The sequence below is a fragment of the Oncorhynchus mykiss genome, chromosome 22 (assembly GCF_057628025.1).
Source record: "Oncorhynchus mykiss isolate SJ-2025 chromosome 22, ASM5762802v1, whole genome shotgun sequence".
NCBI classification, from domain to species: Eukaryota; Metazoa; Chordata; class Actinopteri; order Salmoniformes; family Salmonidae; genus Oncorhynchus; species Oncorhynchus mykiss.
Window position 1 is genome coordinate 40,631,181 of NC_143043.1, and position 14,495 is coordinate 40,645,675.

General features: G+C 47.0%; 1 protein-coding gene across 1 annotated transcript; it reads right to left on the reverse strand.

Moving 5' to 3' along the window:
- Positions 1 to 611: 611 nt before the first annotated feature.
- LOC149972859 (low-density lipoprotein receptor-related protein 1B-like) lies at positions 612 to 3,648 on the reverse strand. The gene is made up of 3 exons (XM_090215074.1): positions 3,427 to 3,648; positions 1,550 to 1,739; positions 612 to 844 (listed from the first exon to the last, which is right to left on the reverse strand). Exons 1-3 carry the CDS (start codon positions 3,646 to 3,648, stop codon positions 612 to 614), a joined length of 645 nt encoding a protein of 214 aa, XP_090071200.1.
- Positions 3,649 to 14,495: the final 10,847 nt, after the last annotated feature.

The window sequence follows — 14,495 nt, forward strand, 5'->3', positions numbered from 1 at the left end:
GATGACAGATTACATGTTTATGACACAAGGAAAGGAGGGAGACATGACACTGACAGATGACAGATGACATGTTTATGACACAAGGAAAGGAGGGAGACATGACACTGACAGATGACATGTTTATGACACAAGGAAAGGAGGGAGACTTGACACTGACAGATTACATGTTTATGACACAAGGAAAGGAGGGAGACATGACACTGACAGATTACATGTTTATGACACAAGGAAAGGAGGGAGACTTGACACTGACAGATTACATGTTTATGACACAAGGAAAGGAGGGAGACTTGACACTGACAGATTACATGTTTATGACACAAGGAAAGGAGGGAGACGTGACACTGACAGATTACATGTTTATGACATAAGGAAAGGAGGGAGACGTGACACTGACAGATGACATGTTTATGACACAAGGAAAGGAGGGAGACATGACACTGACAGATTACATGTTTATGACATAAGGAAAGGAGGGAGATGTGACACTGACAGATGACAGATTACATTTTTATGAAATAAGGAAAGTAGGGATAGATGTGACACAGACAGATGATATTTTTACGACATAAGGAAAGGAGGGAGAGAGGTGACACTGACAGATGACATGTTTATGACACAAGGAAAGGAGGAATAGAGGTGACACTGACAGATGACATGTTTATGACATAAGGAAAGGAGGGAGAGACGTGACACTGACTTTTGCAGGACTGTCCATCACTCTCCAGACGGAAGCCTGTCCGACATCGACAGGTCCTGGACTTGTAGCTACCGCTCAGCAGACAGATGTGGGAGCATCCCCCTTGCTTTCCATACGGGTCCGTCTCACACGCGTGACTCCTAACTAGAGGACAGGAGGAGTAGAAAAGTCTATTAGACTCATTAAACACAGCTCTAACACAATAATTTGACTGTACTTTATCAAATGATGGAGAATCCTCTCATATTCACACCACGTTGTCACGCCCTGACCTTAGATATCTCTGTTTTCTATTGATTTTGGTTAGGTCAGTGTGTGACTGGGGTGGGTACTTCCGTGTTGTATGTCTAGGGTTTTGTATGTCTAGGGTGGTGGATGTCGAGGGTTGTAGTAGGTCTAGGGGTTTTTGTATTTCTATGTTGGCCTGATATGGTTCCCAATTAGAGACAGCTGTTTATAGTAGTCTCTGATTGGGGATCATATTTAGGCAGCCCTGTTTCCCACTTTCTGGTGTGGGATCTTGGCTACAGTTAGGTGCCTGTGTGCACACTAGTAGCGTCAAGTTTCGTTTGGTTGTTTGTTGTTTTGTTTTGTTTTGTTTTGTTTTCGGTGAGTTTCAGTTGATAAAAAATATGTGGAACTCTTTTCACGCTGCACCTTGGTCACATCATTTCGACGAACGTGACACACGTTTTTCAAATGTAGGCTACAGATACATTTGACACCAGCATGCATTGCAGTACCCTGACTGGATCAAGTCACAGTGATGCAGACATCTCCATGAGTTTGTGCGTTACAGGTACTGTGCATACATGCACATGTTACAACTGGAGACCAAATATCCTTTACCTTTTGGCTGAGTGAGACTGTGGTAAACCCGTATTGGTCCTCTGGAACTCCCTAGGCTGGTAAGTGTCCTGGGTTCTGTGGTGTTAAACCGATGAATCTTGAAGATTTCCATGATATTCCCATTGGAGGGGTCAGAACGAGTGGCATACAGGTAGTTCTCAAAGACAGCTAATCCATGGATGTAGGACACCTAAAACAGAGCAGAACAATGCATTGACATGCAACAGAACCCCCAACCCTGCAAACATAACAAAGCTTTTAATCTATAACTCAACTGTGGGAGCTCCAGGATCTAAGACAGGAGATGTGTGTGTATTCCCCAGCCATCACAGGGCCATGGAGTGGGCATAATGCCCTACACGCTACATTTACCCAGCAACACCTTCCATGTGCATGCACACACGACCCCCCCCCCCCCCCCCCCAGACACACACACACACACAGGACAGGGTTGGGTGATCATTGTACACAGAAAGTATGCCTTAACCCACTGGGCCTCACCTCAACCCTGGGGCGGCAAAACATGTGGCAGGGGAAAAAACACAACCAGGAAACCAGTGAACCATCTTGTTCTTCAGAAACACACAGTTTGCTTGAATATTAATATCAGCCAGTTTATTTCCAGTTTATTTCAAGGCTGTGTGATCTATAAACTACAGAGGTTTTTCATATTCTGTTCACAAACACTATACGCCCAGGGTTGACCTGCATATGGTTTCTTTTAATATGATGTTGAAACAGTTTGCTTCAAATATTTTGTCCAAGGCTGTGTGATTTCTACACAGGTTATCATATAGCATTCACAATTACTATAGACCTATGACTGAACCTGCATATTGTATTGAATTTTTAGTATTGTGTTAAATTAACCCTGTGGTGTTGGAGCTGAAATGTAAGTGGAATTTAAAAAATGGATTACGACGCAACACTACATCGTCTGCCAGTAGAAAATGTCAAATCTGTCTTTCATTTGTCATGGAGACGATATGCAGAGCAACATCTCAGAGGTCTACTGAGGTCACTCATTTATGAACAGAAAGAGGCATCATTATGCTAAGAACACCTGCACACACAATGAGGTGTATTTCATACGCCCTGGCCTCCTTCTTTCCTTCCATCTCCATCGTAGCCTACAATATAAGTCTCCCTCGCATTACAGTAGGTTGCTTTCAAGGGGCATCATTTGAATAATATCCTCCCCTAATTGTCCATCTCCAAAGTGTAGTACAGGGAGAAGGACTAACCATTTGGGCTATTTGTAAGTGATCTTATCACAGCTTCTCAAGCTCATCCACACTGATTTATCACCATGCAGTGAAATCCATATTCAGGAGATATCAAACCTTAGGTGCAACCCTGGCACCCCATTCCCTAAATAGTGTACTAATGTTGACCAGAGGCTCTCATCAAAAGTAGTACACTATATAGGAAAGATGGTGACATTTGGGATGTTAAAGCTCTACAGTGACTTGGGCAAGGTAGAATTAATTTTGTAGGTAGAAGAAAGGCATTTATTACTTCACCTGAAATGCCCCCTGAACTGCCCTCTGACCTGCCGTCGCAAGTATAGTTTTGGAAAGCTGTAGTTAACAGTCTGCAAGGAGGAAGATTTTATCATTCTTGTAATGTCTTAGTATGTGTATGTGACCCTTGCAAACATTTAACCCACAACTGTGGCATTGCTAGCGCCACGCTCTTAACAACTGACCCACACACTGGACAAACACAGCTCAGATTGTTCCCTCTCAAAATTCATATAAATGTCCTCAGACTCATTTCCCTGCGTGGCGTGTAAACTGTAAACCCAAGAAGACAATCATCAGAAGCAGAGCTCAGCTTAGCCTCACGACGACAACACAATGAGGCTAGACACTCACTTGACTGCCCTGGATGACTGCATGCCTGTTTTTTCCGTTGTAATCCACCACTTCAATGTAATCCAAGTAGGCGTCTGCCCAGTACACCAGCTTCTTGGCCAGGTCCAGGGCCACGGCTGTGGGTTGCACTGTCTTGTAATCCACCAGCCTGGTTCGGTTGGTGCCGTCCATGTTACAGCGCTCCACCTTGGCTACGTCTCCATAGTCAGTGAAGAACAGCATTCTACGAGAAGATAATGTGTATAAATAAACTTGTAGATATATGCCACTGAGTAAACACTTTTATTCATAGTGAGAGCATAGAGCACAGTGAGTGAATACATAGTAGGTGTATGTGATCATGTAGGCATGTAGTTATTCATGCCTACATTGGTAATGATTCAGAAATATCCACAGCACTTTTTGAACACAATTACTGCACCTAAGTTAGAGCCAACTACCAAGGACAGTTATAAATGAACTGGAGTGACTGTATAGAACCTACAGGTTTACAAATGGAAGGAGTTGGCAATAAGAAAAAGGGACACGGTACTCAAAACAGATACAAGAAGAATCCTGACGAAACCCATTGCTAATGGTTTAATTGTAGGCATGGTATGAAAAGCAATCAACCCCACTGAACCTTATCATTGTAAGTCTTATAAATTGAACTATTAATTTCCTGATTTTACCTATACATGTACAGAGAAGAAAATGGTGTGTCAGGGCCAGTATGGTTTTGTAGTTTTGTATGGCTGTCTAAAATTACCCCCCACGAGTACCCACTGTTAAGCTAGCAGTCTATAGCCAGCTCTTTCCAGGAATCACCTTTTCTACAGTACCTACATGGAAATGCCATTGCTTTAAACTGACCATTAAATGTACATTGTCAATTAACGAATAGAAGGAAGGCCAAATGTATTCACAAATCTGGTGAATAAAAGATACGTAAAGAGAGATACAACATAAGTTTCTTCTCCTTTACATTGATACGAATTCTATCATGCCTTGTTAATGGTTAGGGTTGTAACATGCCTTTCTAATGATTAGGGTTGTAACATGCCTTGTTAATGGTTAGGGTTGTAACATGCATTGTTAATGGTTAGGGTTGTAACATGCCTTGTTAATGGTTAGGGTTGTAACATGCCTTGTTAATGGTTAGGGTTGTAACATGCCTTGCTAATTTTTTAATTTTTTAATTTTTTATTTAAACTTTATTTAACCAGGTAGGCTAGTTGAGAGGAAGTTCTCATTTACAACTGCGAACTGGCCAAGATAAGGAAAAGCAGTTTGACACATACGACAACACAGAGTTACACATGGAATAAACAAACATACAGTCAATAACACAGAAGAAAAAAAAGTATAAATACAGTGTGTGCAAATGAGGTAAGATAAGGAAGGAAATAAAATAGGCCATAGTGGCGAGGTAATTACAATATAGCAATTAAACACTGGAGTGATAGATGTGCAGAAGATGAATGTGCAAGTAGAGATACTGGGGTGCAAAGGAGCAAAATAAATAAATAAATACAGTACGGGGATGAGGTAGTTGGATGGGCTATTTACAGATGGGCTATGTACAGGTGCCATGATCTGTGAGCTGCTCTGACAGCTGGTGCTTGAAGTAAGTGAGGGAGATTAGTCTCCAGCTTCAGCATTTTTTGTAGTTCGTTCCAATCATTGGCAGCAGAGAACTGGAAGGAAAGTCAGCATGAGGAGGAATTGGCTTTGGGGGTGACCAGTGAAATATACCTGCTGGTGGGTGCTGTGGGTGCTGCTATGGTGACCAGTGAGCTGAGATAAGACGGGGCTTTACCTAGCAAAGACTTGTAGATCAACTGGAGCCAGTGTGTTTGGCGACGAGTATGAAGCGAGGGCCAGCCAACGACAGCATACAGGTCGCAGTGGTGGGTAGTATATGGGGCTTTGGTGACAAAATGGATGGCACTGTGAAAGACTGCATCCAGTTTGTTGAGTTGAGTGTTGGAGGCTATTTTGTAAATGACATCGCCAAAGTCGAGGATGGGTAGGATAGTCAGTTTTACACGGATATATTTGTCAGCATGAGTGAAGGATGCTTTGTTGCGAAATAGGGTTACTGGTTATAACATGCCTTCCTAATGGTTAAGATTGTAACATGCCTTGCTAATGGTGTCATGTTGGCTCTCTGAGACAGAGAACCAGACCAGAGCAGCATCAGACCATCACGAGAGAGAAAGACAGTTAGAGAGCTGAGGGGCGCTGGAGCCAGAGAGACCACTTAATCTATACAAGTTAAGTCAAGGGAGAGATAGTGGTGATGTTTAAACCCAGATATACATGCTAGACTGAAAAATAGCTTCTGTCAGGGAGAATCAACTTCCTCAAACAGATGAGCCTCCACGTGGCAAAGCAATGATGGCTTTCTGGGATAATGATTGTTGCTGATGGAGTACAGATGAAATAATAAACAGTATAAAAATAATCATTGCCACGGTCATGACAGTCCATGAGACAGAACCCAAATTTGGGCCGACAATGTCTCATAGGGATTTTCTTGAAGGACTTTGTGCTCAGAGTTGGAGAATGTGTGATCTCAGTGCAGCAATGGTAGCTTTCTCTGTGTTATCAATCTTTCTTTCATCCCTCCATCCCATTCATTTTTTCCCATAGGGATTTTACCCTATGACAAACAATGTCAGTATATAATAAGTTATTGCACACATATACTCTTTAATTATATATCACTAGAAAGCTTAGATTGACAGCTATCCACCAGATACATTTTTGGACAGATGTCTAGGAGCAACAACAGCTCAGCCGCAAAGTGGTAGGCCACACAAACTCACAGAACGCAACACTCACTATCGAGTTCCAAACTGCCTCTGGAATCAACATCAGCACAAGAACTGTTCATCTGGAGCTTAATGAAATGGGTTTCCATGGCAGAGGAGCCGTCGTCAAGCACATTATCACCATTCACAATGCCAAGCGTCAACTGGAGTGGTGTGAAGCTCGTCGCCATTGGATTCTGGAGCAGTGAAAACACATCCTCTGGAGTGATGAATCACGCTTCACCATCTGGCAGTCCGACGGACAAATCTGGGTTTTGGCGGATGCCAGGAGAACGCTACCTGCGCCAATCCATGGTGCCAACTGTAAAAATCTGGTGGAGGAATAATGGTCTGGGGATGCTTTTCAAGGTTCTGGCTAGGCTCCTTAGTTACAGTGAAGGGAAATCTTAACTCTACAGCATACAGTGACATTCTAGACGATTCTGTGCTTCCAACTTTGTGGCAACAGTTTGGGGAAGGCCCTTTCCTGTTTCAGCTCGACAATGCCACTGTGCACAAACCAAGGTCCATACAGAAATGGTTTGTTGAGATCGGTGTGGAAGAGCTTGACTGGCCTGCACAGAGCCTCGAACTTAACCCCACACCTTTGGGATGAATTGGAAAGCTGACTGCAAGCCAGGCCTAATCGCCCAACATCAGTGCCCGACCTCACTAATGCTCTTGTCGCTGAATGGAAGCAAGTCCCCGAAGCAATGCTCCAAAATCTAGTGGATGATGGTCTTTAAACATCCTATCTGAAGTCTATTTTTCTTCTCCTTTGTAAATATATCCAGTTACCTTTTACAGTAGTTTTTTTAGAACGTCTTTCAAAACATTTTAGGTTCATACATCCTACAATAAATGACATTGGCATGCCTTTCATTGGCCTTTTTTATACCGCTACACTTCCAATACATATAATATATCTATAACTATATCTGCACGAGGACACATTTGTCTAGTCCATAGAACAGTTGGGAAAAATGTCCAGGGCTCCTCTTTGTGCAGCTGTTCCTCAAAAGAGACAAACTGCACATCTCCACAAATCCTTTCTTCCATAAAAATACAGTGAATGTGATACATTCTCTCTGTTAAATACTACTTTCTTTAAAAAATAATTGAAAACATAATGAGGTGACATTTGGGTTGTACCATGACCTCCATCAAACAGACAATGACTACCAGCACATTATACACATAATATCTCAAGGTATTGTTGCTTTTGTATTTTTGTGTCCATTAGATTAAATAACCATGAAAGATGGTGTAGATATAGGAACTGAAAAGAGAAGCTGAATCTGCATTAATTTTGTGATTTCAGTGACATAATTCAATTGAAAAGATAACAGTGCGACTACTCTCCACATCTCCAAATCAGAAGTGTTTCTATCCAATCATCCAATTCCTCACCCCCTCAATCCTAACTTGGAGACCTACCCTAACCAGAAACCATGGGTGGATGGCAGCATTCGTGCAAAACTGAAAGCGTGTCCACCGCATTTAACCATGGAAAGAGGTCTTGAAATATGGCTGAATATAAACAGTGTAGTTATTCCATCCACAAGGCAATTAAAGTGACATGCCAGTAGAGAGACAAGGTGGAATCGCAATTCAACGGCTCAGACACGTGGAGTATGTGGCAGGGTCTACAGGATATCACGGGCAAAAAAAACAAAAACAGCCATGTCCCAGACATAGACGTCACGCTTCCAGACAAACTAAACACCTTCTTCGCCCACTTTGAGGATAATACAGTGAAACCGTCGCAGCTCGCTAACAAAGACTGCGTCCCCCCTATCATTCTCCGTGGTTGATGTGAGTAAAACATTTAAACTTGTTAACCCTCACAAGGCTGCTGGCCAGGACGGCATCCCTAGACGCATCCTCAGAGCATGCGCAGACCAGCTGGCTGGTGTGTTTACGGACATATTTAATTGTTCCATATCCCGGTCTGTTGTCCCCACATGCTTCAAGTTGGCTACCATGGTTCCTGTACCCAAGAAGGCAAATATAACTGAACAAAATGACTATCACTAGCACTCACTTCTGTCATCATAAAGTGCTTTGAGAGACCAGTCAAGGATCATATCACGTCCACCTTACCGGCCACCCTAGACCCACTTCAGTTCGCATACCGGTATAACAGGTCTACAGATGACGCAATCGGAATCACAATGCACACTGCCCTATCCCATTTGGACAAAAATAATACCTATATAAGAATTATGCTCATTGACTACAGCTAAGCATTCAACACCATAGTATCCTCCAAGCTCATCATCAAGCTGGACGCCCTGGGTCTCAACCCCGCCCTGTGCAACTGGGTCCTGGACTTTCGGGCGGGCCGCCCCCGGTGGTGAAGGTAGGAAACAACATCTCCACTTCGCTGACCCTCAACACTGGGGCCCCACAAGGGTGTGTGCTCAGCTCTCTCCTGTACTCCCTGTTCACCCATGACTGCATGGCCATGCACGCCTTCAACTCAATCATCAAGTTTGCAGACGACATAACAGTAGTGGGCTTGATCACCAACAACGACGAGACAGCCTACAGGGAGGAGGTGAGGGCACTAGAAGTGTTGTGTCAGGAAAACAACCTCTCACTCAACGTCAACAAAACAAAGGAGATGATTGCGGACTTCAGGAAACAGCAGAGGGAGCACCCCCCCTATCCACATCGAAGGGACAGCAGTGGAGAAGGTGGAACATTTTTTAATTCCTGGGCGTACACATCACCGACAAACATAAATCATTCACCCACACAGACAGTGTGGCGAAGAAGGCACAACAGCACCTCTTCAACCTCAGAGCGCGGAAGAAATTTGGCTTGTCATCCAAAACCCTGAAAAACTTTTACAAATGCACAATCAAGAGCATCCTCTCGGGCTGTATCACCGCCTCATAAAGCAACTGCACTGCCCTCAACTGCAAGGCACTGTAGAAGGTGGTGCGATCTGCACAATGTATCACCGGGGGCAAACTACCTGCCCTTCATGACACCTACAGCACCTGATGCCACAGGAAGTCCAAAAAGATCATCAAGGACCACAACCCGAGCCACTTCCTGTTCACACCTATCATCCAGAAGGTACATAAAAAGCTTGGACCGAGAGAGTGCATCAAAGCTGGGACCGAAAGACTGAAAAACGGCTTCTTTCTCAAGGCCATCAGACTGCTAAACAGCATGTCATGTACTGTCATGTTGTCTTGTCTCTGTCCTTTCCCTTCACCCTGTCTCCCTCTGCTGGTCGTGTTAGGTTACCTTTTCTCCCCCGCTTTCCCCCAGCTGTCCCTTGTCTCCTCTAACTACCCATTCACCCCGTTCCCCACCTGTTCCCTTTTTTCCCTCTGATTAGGTCCCTATATCTCTCTCTGTTTCTGCTCCTGTCCTTGTCGGATTCTTGTTTGTTTGTGTCATTCATGCCTGAACCAGACTGTCGTCATGTTTGCTGTAACCTTGTCCTGTCCTGTCGGAATCTGCCGGTCCATCTGAGCCTACCGATGTTTGGTAATTAAAGAAGCTCTGTTTAAGTTGATTCGCTTTTGGGTCCTCATTCACGCACCGTAACAGAAGAATCCGACCAAGAATGGACCCAGCGACTTCGGATCCTCTCCACTCAGCCGTCGAGATCCAGGGAGCGATGCTAGGCAGACACAAGCAGGAATTGTCTGCTGCTCGACATGCCGTTGAGACCCTGGCCACCCAAGTCTCCAACCTCACAGAACAGGTTCACCATCTCCGCCTCGATCCACCGGCCACTTCCAGGGCTTTCGAATCTCCGGAGCCCAGAATCAATAACCCGCCGTGTTACTCTGGGGAGCCCACTGAATGCCGCTCGTTCCTCACCCAGTGTGATATTGTGTTTTCTCTCCAGCCCAACACTTACTCCAGGAGCACTGCTCGTGTCGCCTACGTCATATCTCTCCTTATTGGACGGGCTCGTGAGTGGGGCACGGCAATCTGGGAGGCAAGGGCTGAGTGTACTAACCAGTATCAAGACTTTAAGGAGGAGATGATACGGGTTTTTGATCGATCTGTTTTTGGGGAGGAGGCTTCCAGGGCCCTGTCTTCCCTATGTCAAGGCAATCGATCCATAACAGACTACTCTATTGAGTTTCGCACTCTTGCTGTCTCCAGTGGCTGGAACGAGCCGGCCTTGCTCGCTCGTCTTCTGGAGGGTTTCCGCGCAGAGGTAAAGGATGAGATTCTCTCCCGGGAGGTTCCTTCCAGCGTGGATTCCTTGATTGAACTCGCTATTCGCATTGAGCGACGGGTTGATCTTCGTCACCGAGCTCGTGGAAAGGAGCTCGCGCTCTCCGTCGCCTCCCTCTCCGCATCACTACCATCTTCCTCTGCCGGCTCGGGTGCTGAGCCCATGCAGCTGGGAGGTATCCGCATCTCGACTGAGGAGAGGGAACGGAGAATCACCAACCGCCTCTGTCTCTATTGCGGTTCCGCTGGTCATTTTGTCACTTCATGTCCAGTAAGAGGCCAGAGCTCGTCAGTAAGAGGAGGGCTACTGGTGAGCGCTACTACTCCTGTCTCTCCTTCAAGATCCTGCACTACCTTGTCGGTCCATCTACGCTGGACCGGTTCGTCAGCTTCCTGCAGTGCCTTAATAGACTCTGGGGCGGAGGGCTGTTTTATGGACGAGACCTGGGCTCGGGAACATGACATTCCTCTCAGACAGTTAAAGGAGCCCACGGCCTTGTTCGCCCTGGATGGTAGTCCTCTCCCCAGGATTCAGCGTGAGACGCTACCTTTAACCCTCACTGTTTCTGGTAATCATAGTGAAACCATTTCTTTTTTAATTTTTCGTTCACCTTTTACACCTGTTGTTTTGGGCCATCCCTGGCTAGTTTGTCATAATCCTTCCATTAATTGGTCTAGTAATTCTATCCTCTCCTGGAACGTCTCTTGTCATGTGAAATGTTTAATGTCTGCTATCCCTCCTGTTTCCTCTGTCTCTTCTTCACAGGAGGAGCCTGGTGATTTGACAGGGGTGCCGGAGGAATATCACGATCTGCGCACGGTGTTCAGTCGGTCCAGGGCCACCTCTCTTCCTCCACACCGGTCGTATGATTGTAGTATTGATCTCCTTCCGGGAACCACCCCCCCCCGGGGTAGACTATACTCTCTGTCGGCTCCCGAACGTAAGGCTCTCGAAGATTATTTGTCTGTAGCTCTTGACGCCGGTACCATAGTCCCCTCCTCCTCTCCCGCCGGAGCGGGGTTTTTTTTTGTCAAGAAGAAGGACGGGTCTCTGCGCCCCTGCATAGATTATCGAGGGCTGAATGACATAACAGTGAAGAATCGTTATCCGCTTCCTCTTATGTCTTCAGCCTTCGAGATCCTGCAGGGAGCCAGGTTTTTCACTAAGTTGGACCTTCGTAACGCTTACCATCTCGTGCGCATCAGGGAGGGGGACGAGTGGAAGACGGCGTTTAACACTCCGTTAGGGCACTTTGAATACCGGGTTCTTCCTTTCGGCCTCGCTAACGCTCCAGCTGTCTTTCAGGCATTAGTCAATGATGTCCTGAGAGACATGCTGAACATCTTTGTTTTCGTTTACCTTGACGATATCCTGATTTTTTCACCGTCACTCCAGATTCATGTTCAGCACGTTCGACGTGTCCTCCAGCGCCTTTTAGAGAATTGTCTTTTTGTGAAGGCTGAGAAGTGCACTTTTCATGCCTCCTCCGTCACATTTCTCGGTTCAGTTATTTCCGCTGAAGGCATTAAGATGGATCCCGCTAAGGTCCAAGCTGTCATTGATTGGCCCGTCCCTAAGTCACGCGTCGAGCTGCAGCGCTTTCTCGGCTTCGCGAACTTCTATCGTCGTTTCATCCGTAATTTCGGTCAGGTGGCAGCTCCTCTCACAGCCCTTACTTCTGTCAAGACGTGCTTTAAGTGGTCCGTTTCCGCCCAGGGAGCTTTTGATCTCCTCAAGAATCGTTTTACATCCGCTCCTATCCTTGTTACACCTGACGTCTCTAGACAGTTCGTTGTCGAGGTTGACGCGTCAGAGGTGGGAGTGGGAGCCATCCTTTCTCAGCGCTCCCTCTCTGACGACAAGGTCCACCCATGCGCGTATTTTTCTCATCGCCTGTCGCCGTCGGAACGTAACTATGATGTGGGTAACCGCGAACTGCTCGCCATCCGGTTAGCCCTAGGCGAATGGCGACAGTGGTTGGAGGGGGCGACCGTTCCTTTTGTCGTTTGGACTGACCATAGGAACCTTGAGTACATCCGTTCTGCCAAACGACTTAATGCGCGTCAGGCGCGTTGGGCGCTGTTTTTCGCTCGTTTCGAGTTCGTGATTTCTTATCGTCCGGGCTCTAAGAACACCAAGCCTGATGCTTTGTCTCGTCTCTTCAGTTCTTCAGTAGCCTCCACTGACCCCGAGGGGATTCTCCCTGAGGGGCGTGTTGTCGGGTTGACTGTCTGGGGAATTGAGAGGCAGGTAAAGCAAGCACTCACTCAAACTCCGTCGCCGCGCGCTTGTCCTAGGAACCTTCTTTTCGTTCCCGTTCCTACTCGTCTGGCCGTTCTTCAGTGGGCTCACTCTGCCAAGTTAGCCGGCCACCCTGGCGTTCGGGGTACGCTTGCTTCCATTCGCCAGCGTTTCTGGTGGCCCACCCGGGAGCATGACACGCGTCGTTTCGTGGCTGCTTGTTCGGTCTGCGCGCAGACTAAGTCCGGTAACTCTCCTCCTGCCGGCCGTCTCAGGCCGCTTCCTATTCCCTCTCGACCGTGGTCTCACATCGCCTTAGATTTTGTCACCGGACTGCCTTTGTCAGCGGGGAAGACTGTTATTCTTACGGTTGTCGATAGGTTCTCTAAGGCGGCTCATTTCATTCCCCTTGCTAAGCTTCCTTCTGCTAAAGAGACGGCACAAATCATCATCGAGAATGTTTTCAGAATTCATGGCCTTCCGTCAGACGTCGTTTCGGACAGAGGTCCGCAATTCACGTCTCAATTTTGGAGGGAGTTTTGCCGTTTGATTGGGGCTTCCGTCAGTCTCTCTTCCGGCTTTCACCCCCAGTCTAACGGTCAAGCAGAACGGGCCAATCAGACTATTGGTCGCATCTTACGCAGTCTTTCTTTTCGCAACCCTGCGTCTTGGTCAGAACAGCTCCCCTGGGCAGAATACGCCCACAACTCGCTTCCTTCGTCTGCGACCGGGCTATCTCCTTTTCAGAGTAGCCTCGGGTACCAGCCTCCGTTGTTCTCATCTCAGTTCGCCGAGTCCAGCGTCCCCTCCGCTCAGGCTTTTGTCCAACGTTGCGAGCGCACCTGGAAGAGGGTCAGGTCTGCACTTTGCCGTTATAGGGCGCAGACTGTGAGAGCTGCTAATAAGCGTAGAACTAAGAGCCCTAGATATTGTCGCGGTCAGAGAGTTTGGCTCTCCACTCAGAACCTTCCCCTTAAGACGGCTTCTCGCAAGTTGACCCCGCGGTTCATTGGTCCATTCCGTATCTCTCAGGTCATTAATCCTGTCGCAGTGCGACTTCTTCTTCCGCGATATCTTCGTCGCGTCCACCCGGTCTTCCATGTCTCCTGTGTTAAGCCCGTTCTTCGCGCCCCCGCTCGTCTTCCCCCCCCCCCCCCCATCCTTGTCGAGGGCGCACCTATCTACAGGGTCCGTAAAATCTTGGACATGCGTCCTCGGGGCCGTGGTCATCAGTACCTAGTTGACTGGGAGGGGTACGGTCCTGAGGAGAGGAGTTGGGTTCCCTCTCGGGACGTGCTGGACCGTGCGCTGATTGATGATTTCCTCCGTTGCCGCCAGGTTTCCTCCTCGAGTGCGCCAGGAGGCGCTCGGTGAGTGGGGGGGTACTGTCATGTACTGTCATGTTGTCTTGTCTCTGTCCTTTCCCTTCACCCTGTCTCCCTCTGCTGGTCGTGTTAGGTTACCTTTTCTCCCCCGCTTTCCCCCAGCTGTCCCTTGTCTCCTCTAACTACCCATTCACCCCGTTCCCCACCTGTTCCCTTTTTTCCCTCTGATTAGGTCCCTATATCTCTCTCTGTTTCTGCTCCTGTCCTTGTCGGATTCTTGTTTGTTTGTGTCATTCATGCCTGAACCAGACTGTCGTCATGTTTGCTGTAACCTTGTCCTGTCCTGTCGGAATCTGCCGGTCCATCTGAGCCTACCGATGTTTGGTAATTAAAGAAGCTCTGTTTAAGTTGATTCGCTTTTGGGTCCTCATTCACGCACCGTAACACAGCAATCACTAACTCAGAGAGGCTGCTGCCTACACTGAGATCCAATCA

Bases quoted from the DNA above. Each gene is read 5' to 3' on its own strand.
- LOC149972859 (XM_090215074.1), bottom strand. From the start codon at position 3,648: ATGCTGTTCTTCACTGACTATGGAGACGTAGCCAAGGTGGAGCGCTGT. The intron at 1,740-3,426 runs GTGAGTGTCTAG...GCTCTGTTTTAG, and splicing joins CAGTCATCCAGGGCAGTCAA to GTGTCCTACATCCATGGATT. The intron at 845-1,549 runs GTAAAGGATATT...CCTGTCCTCTAG, and splicing joins CAGTCTCACTCAGCCAAAAG to TTAGGAGTCACGCGTGTGAG.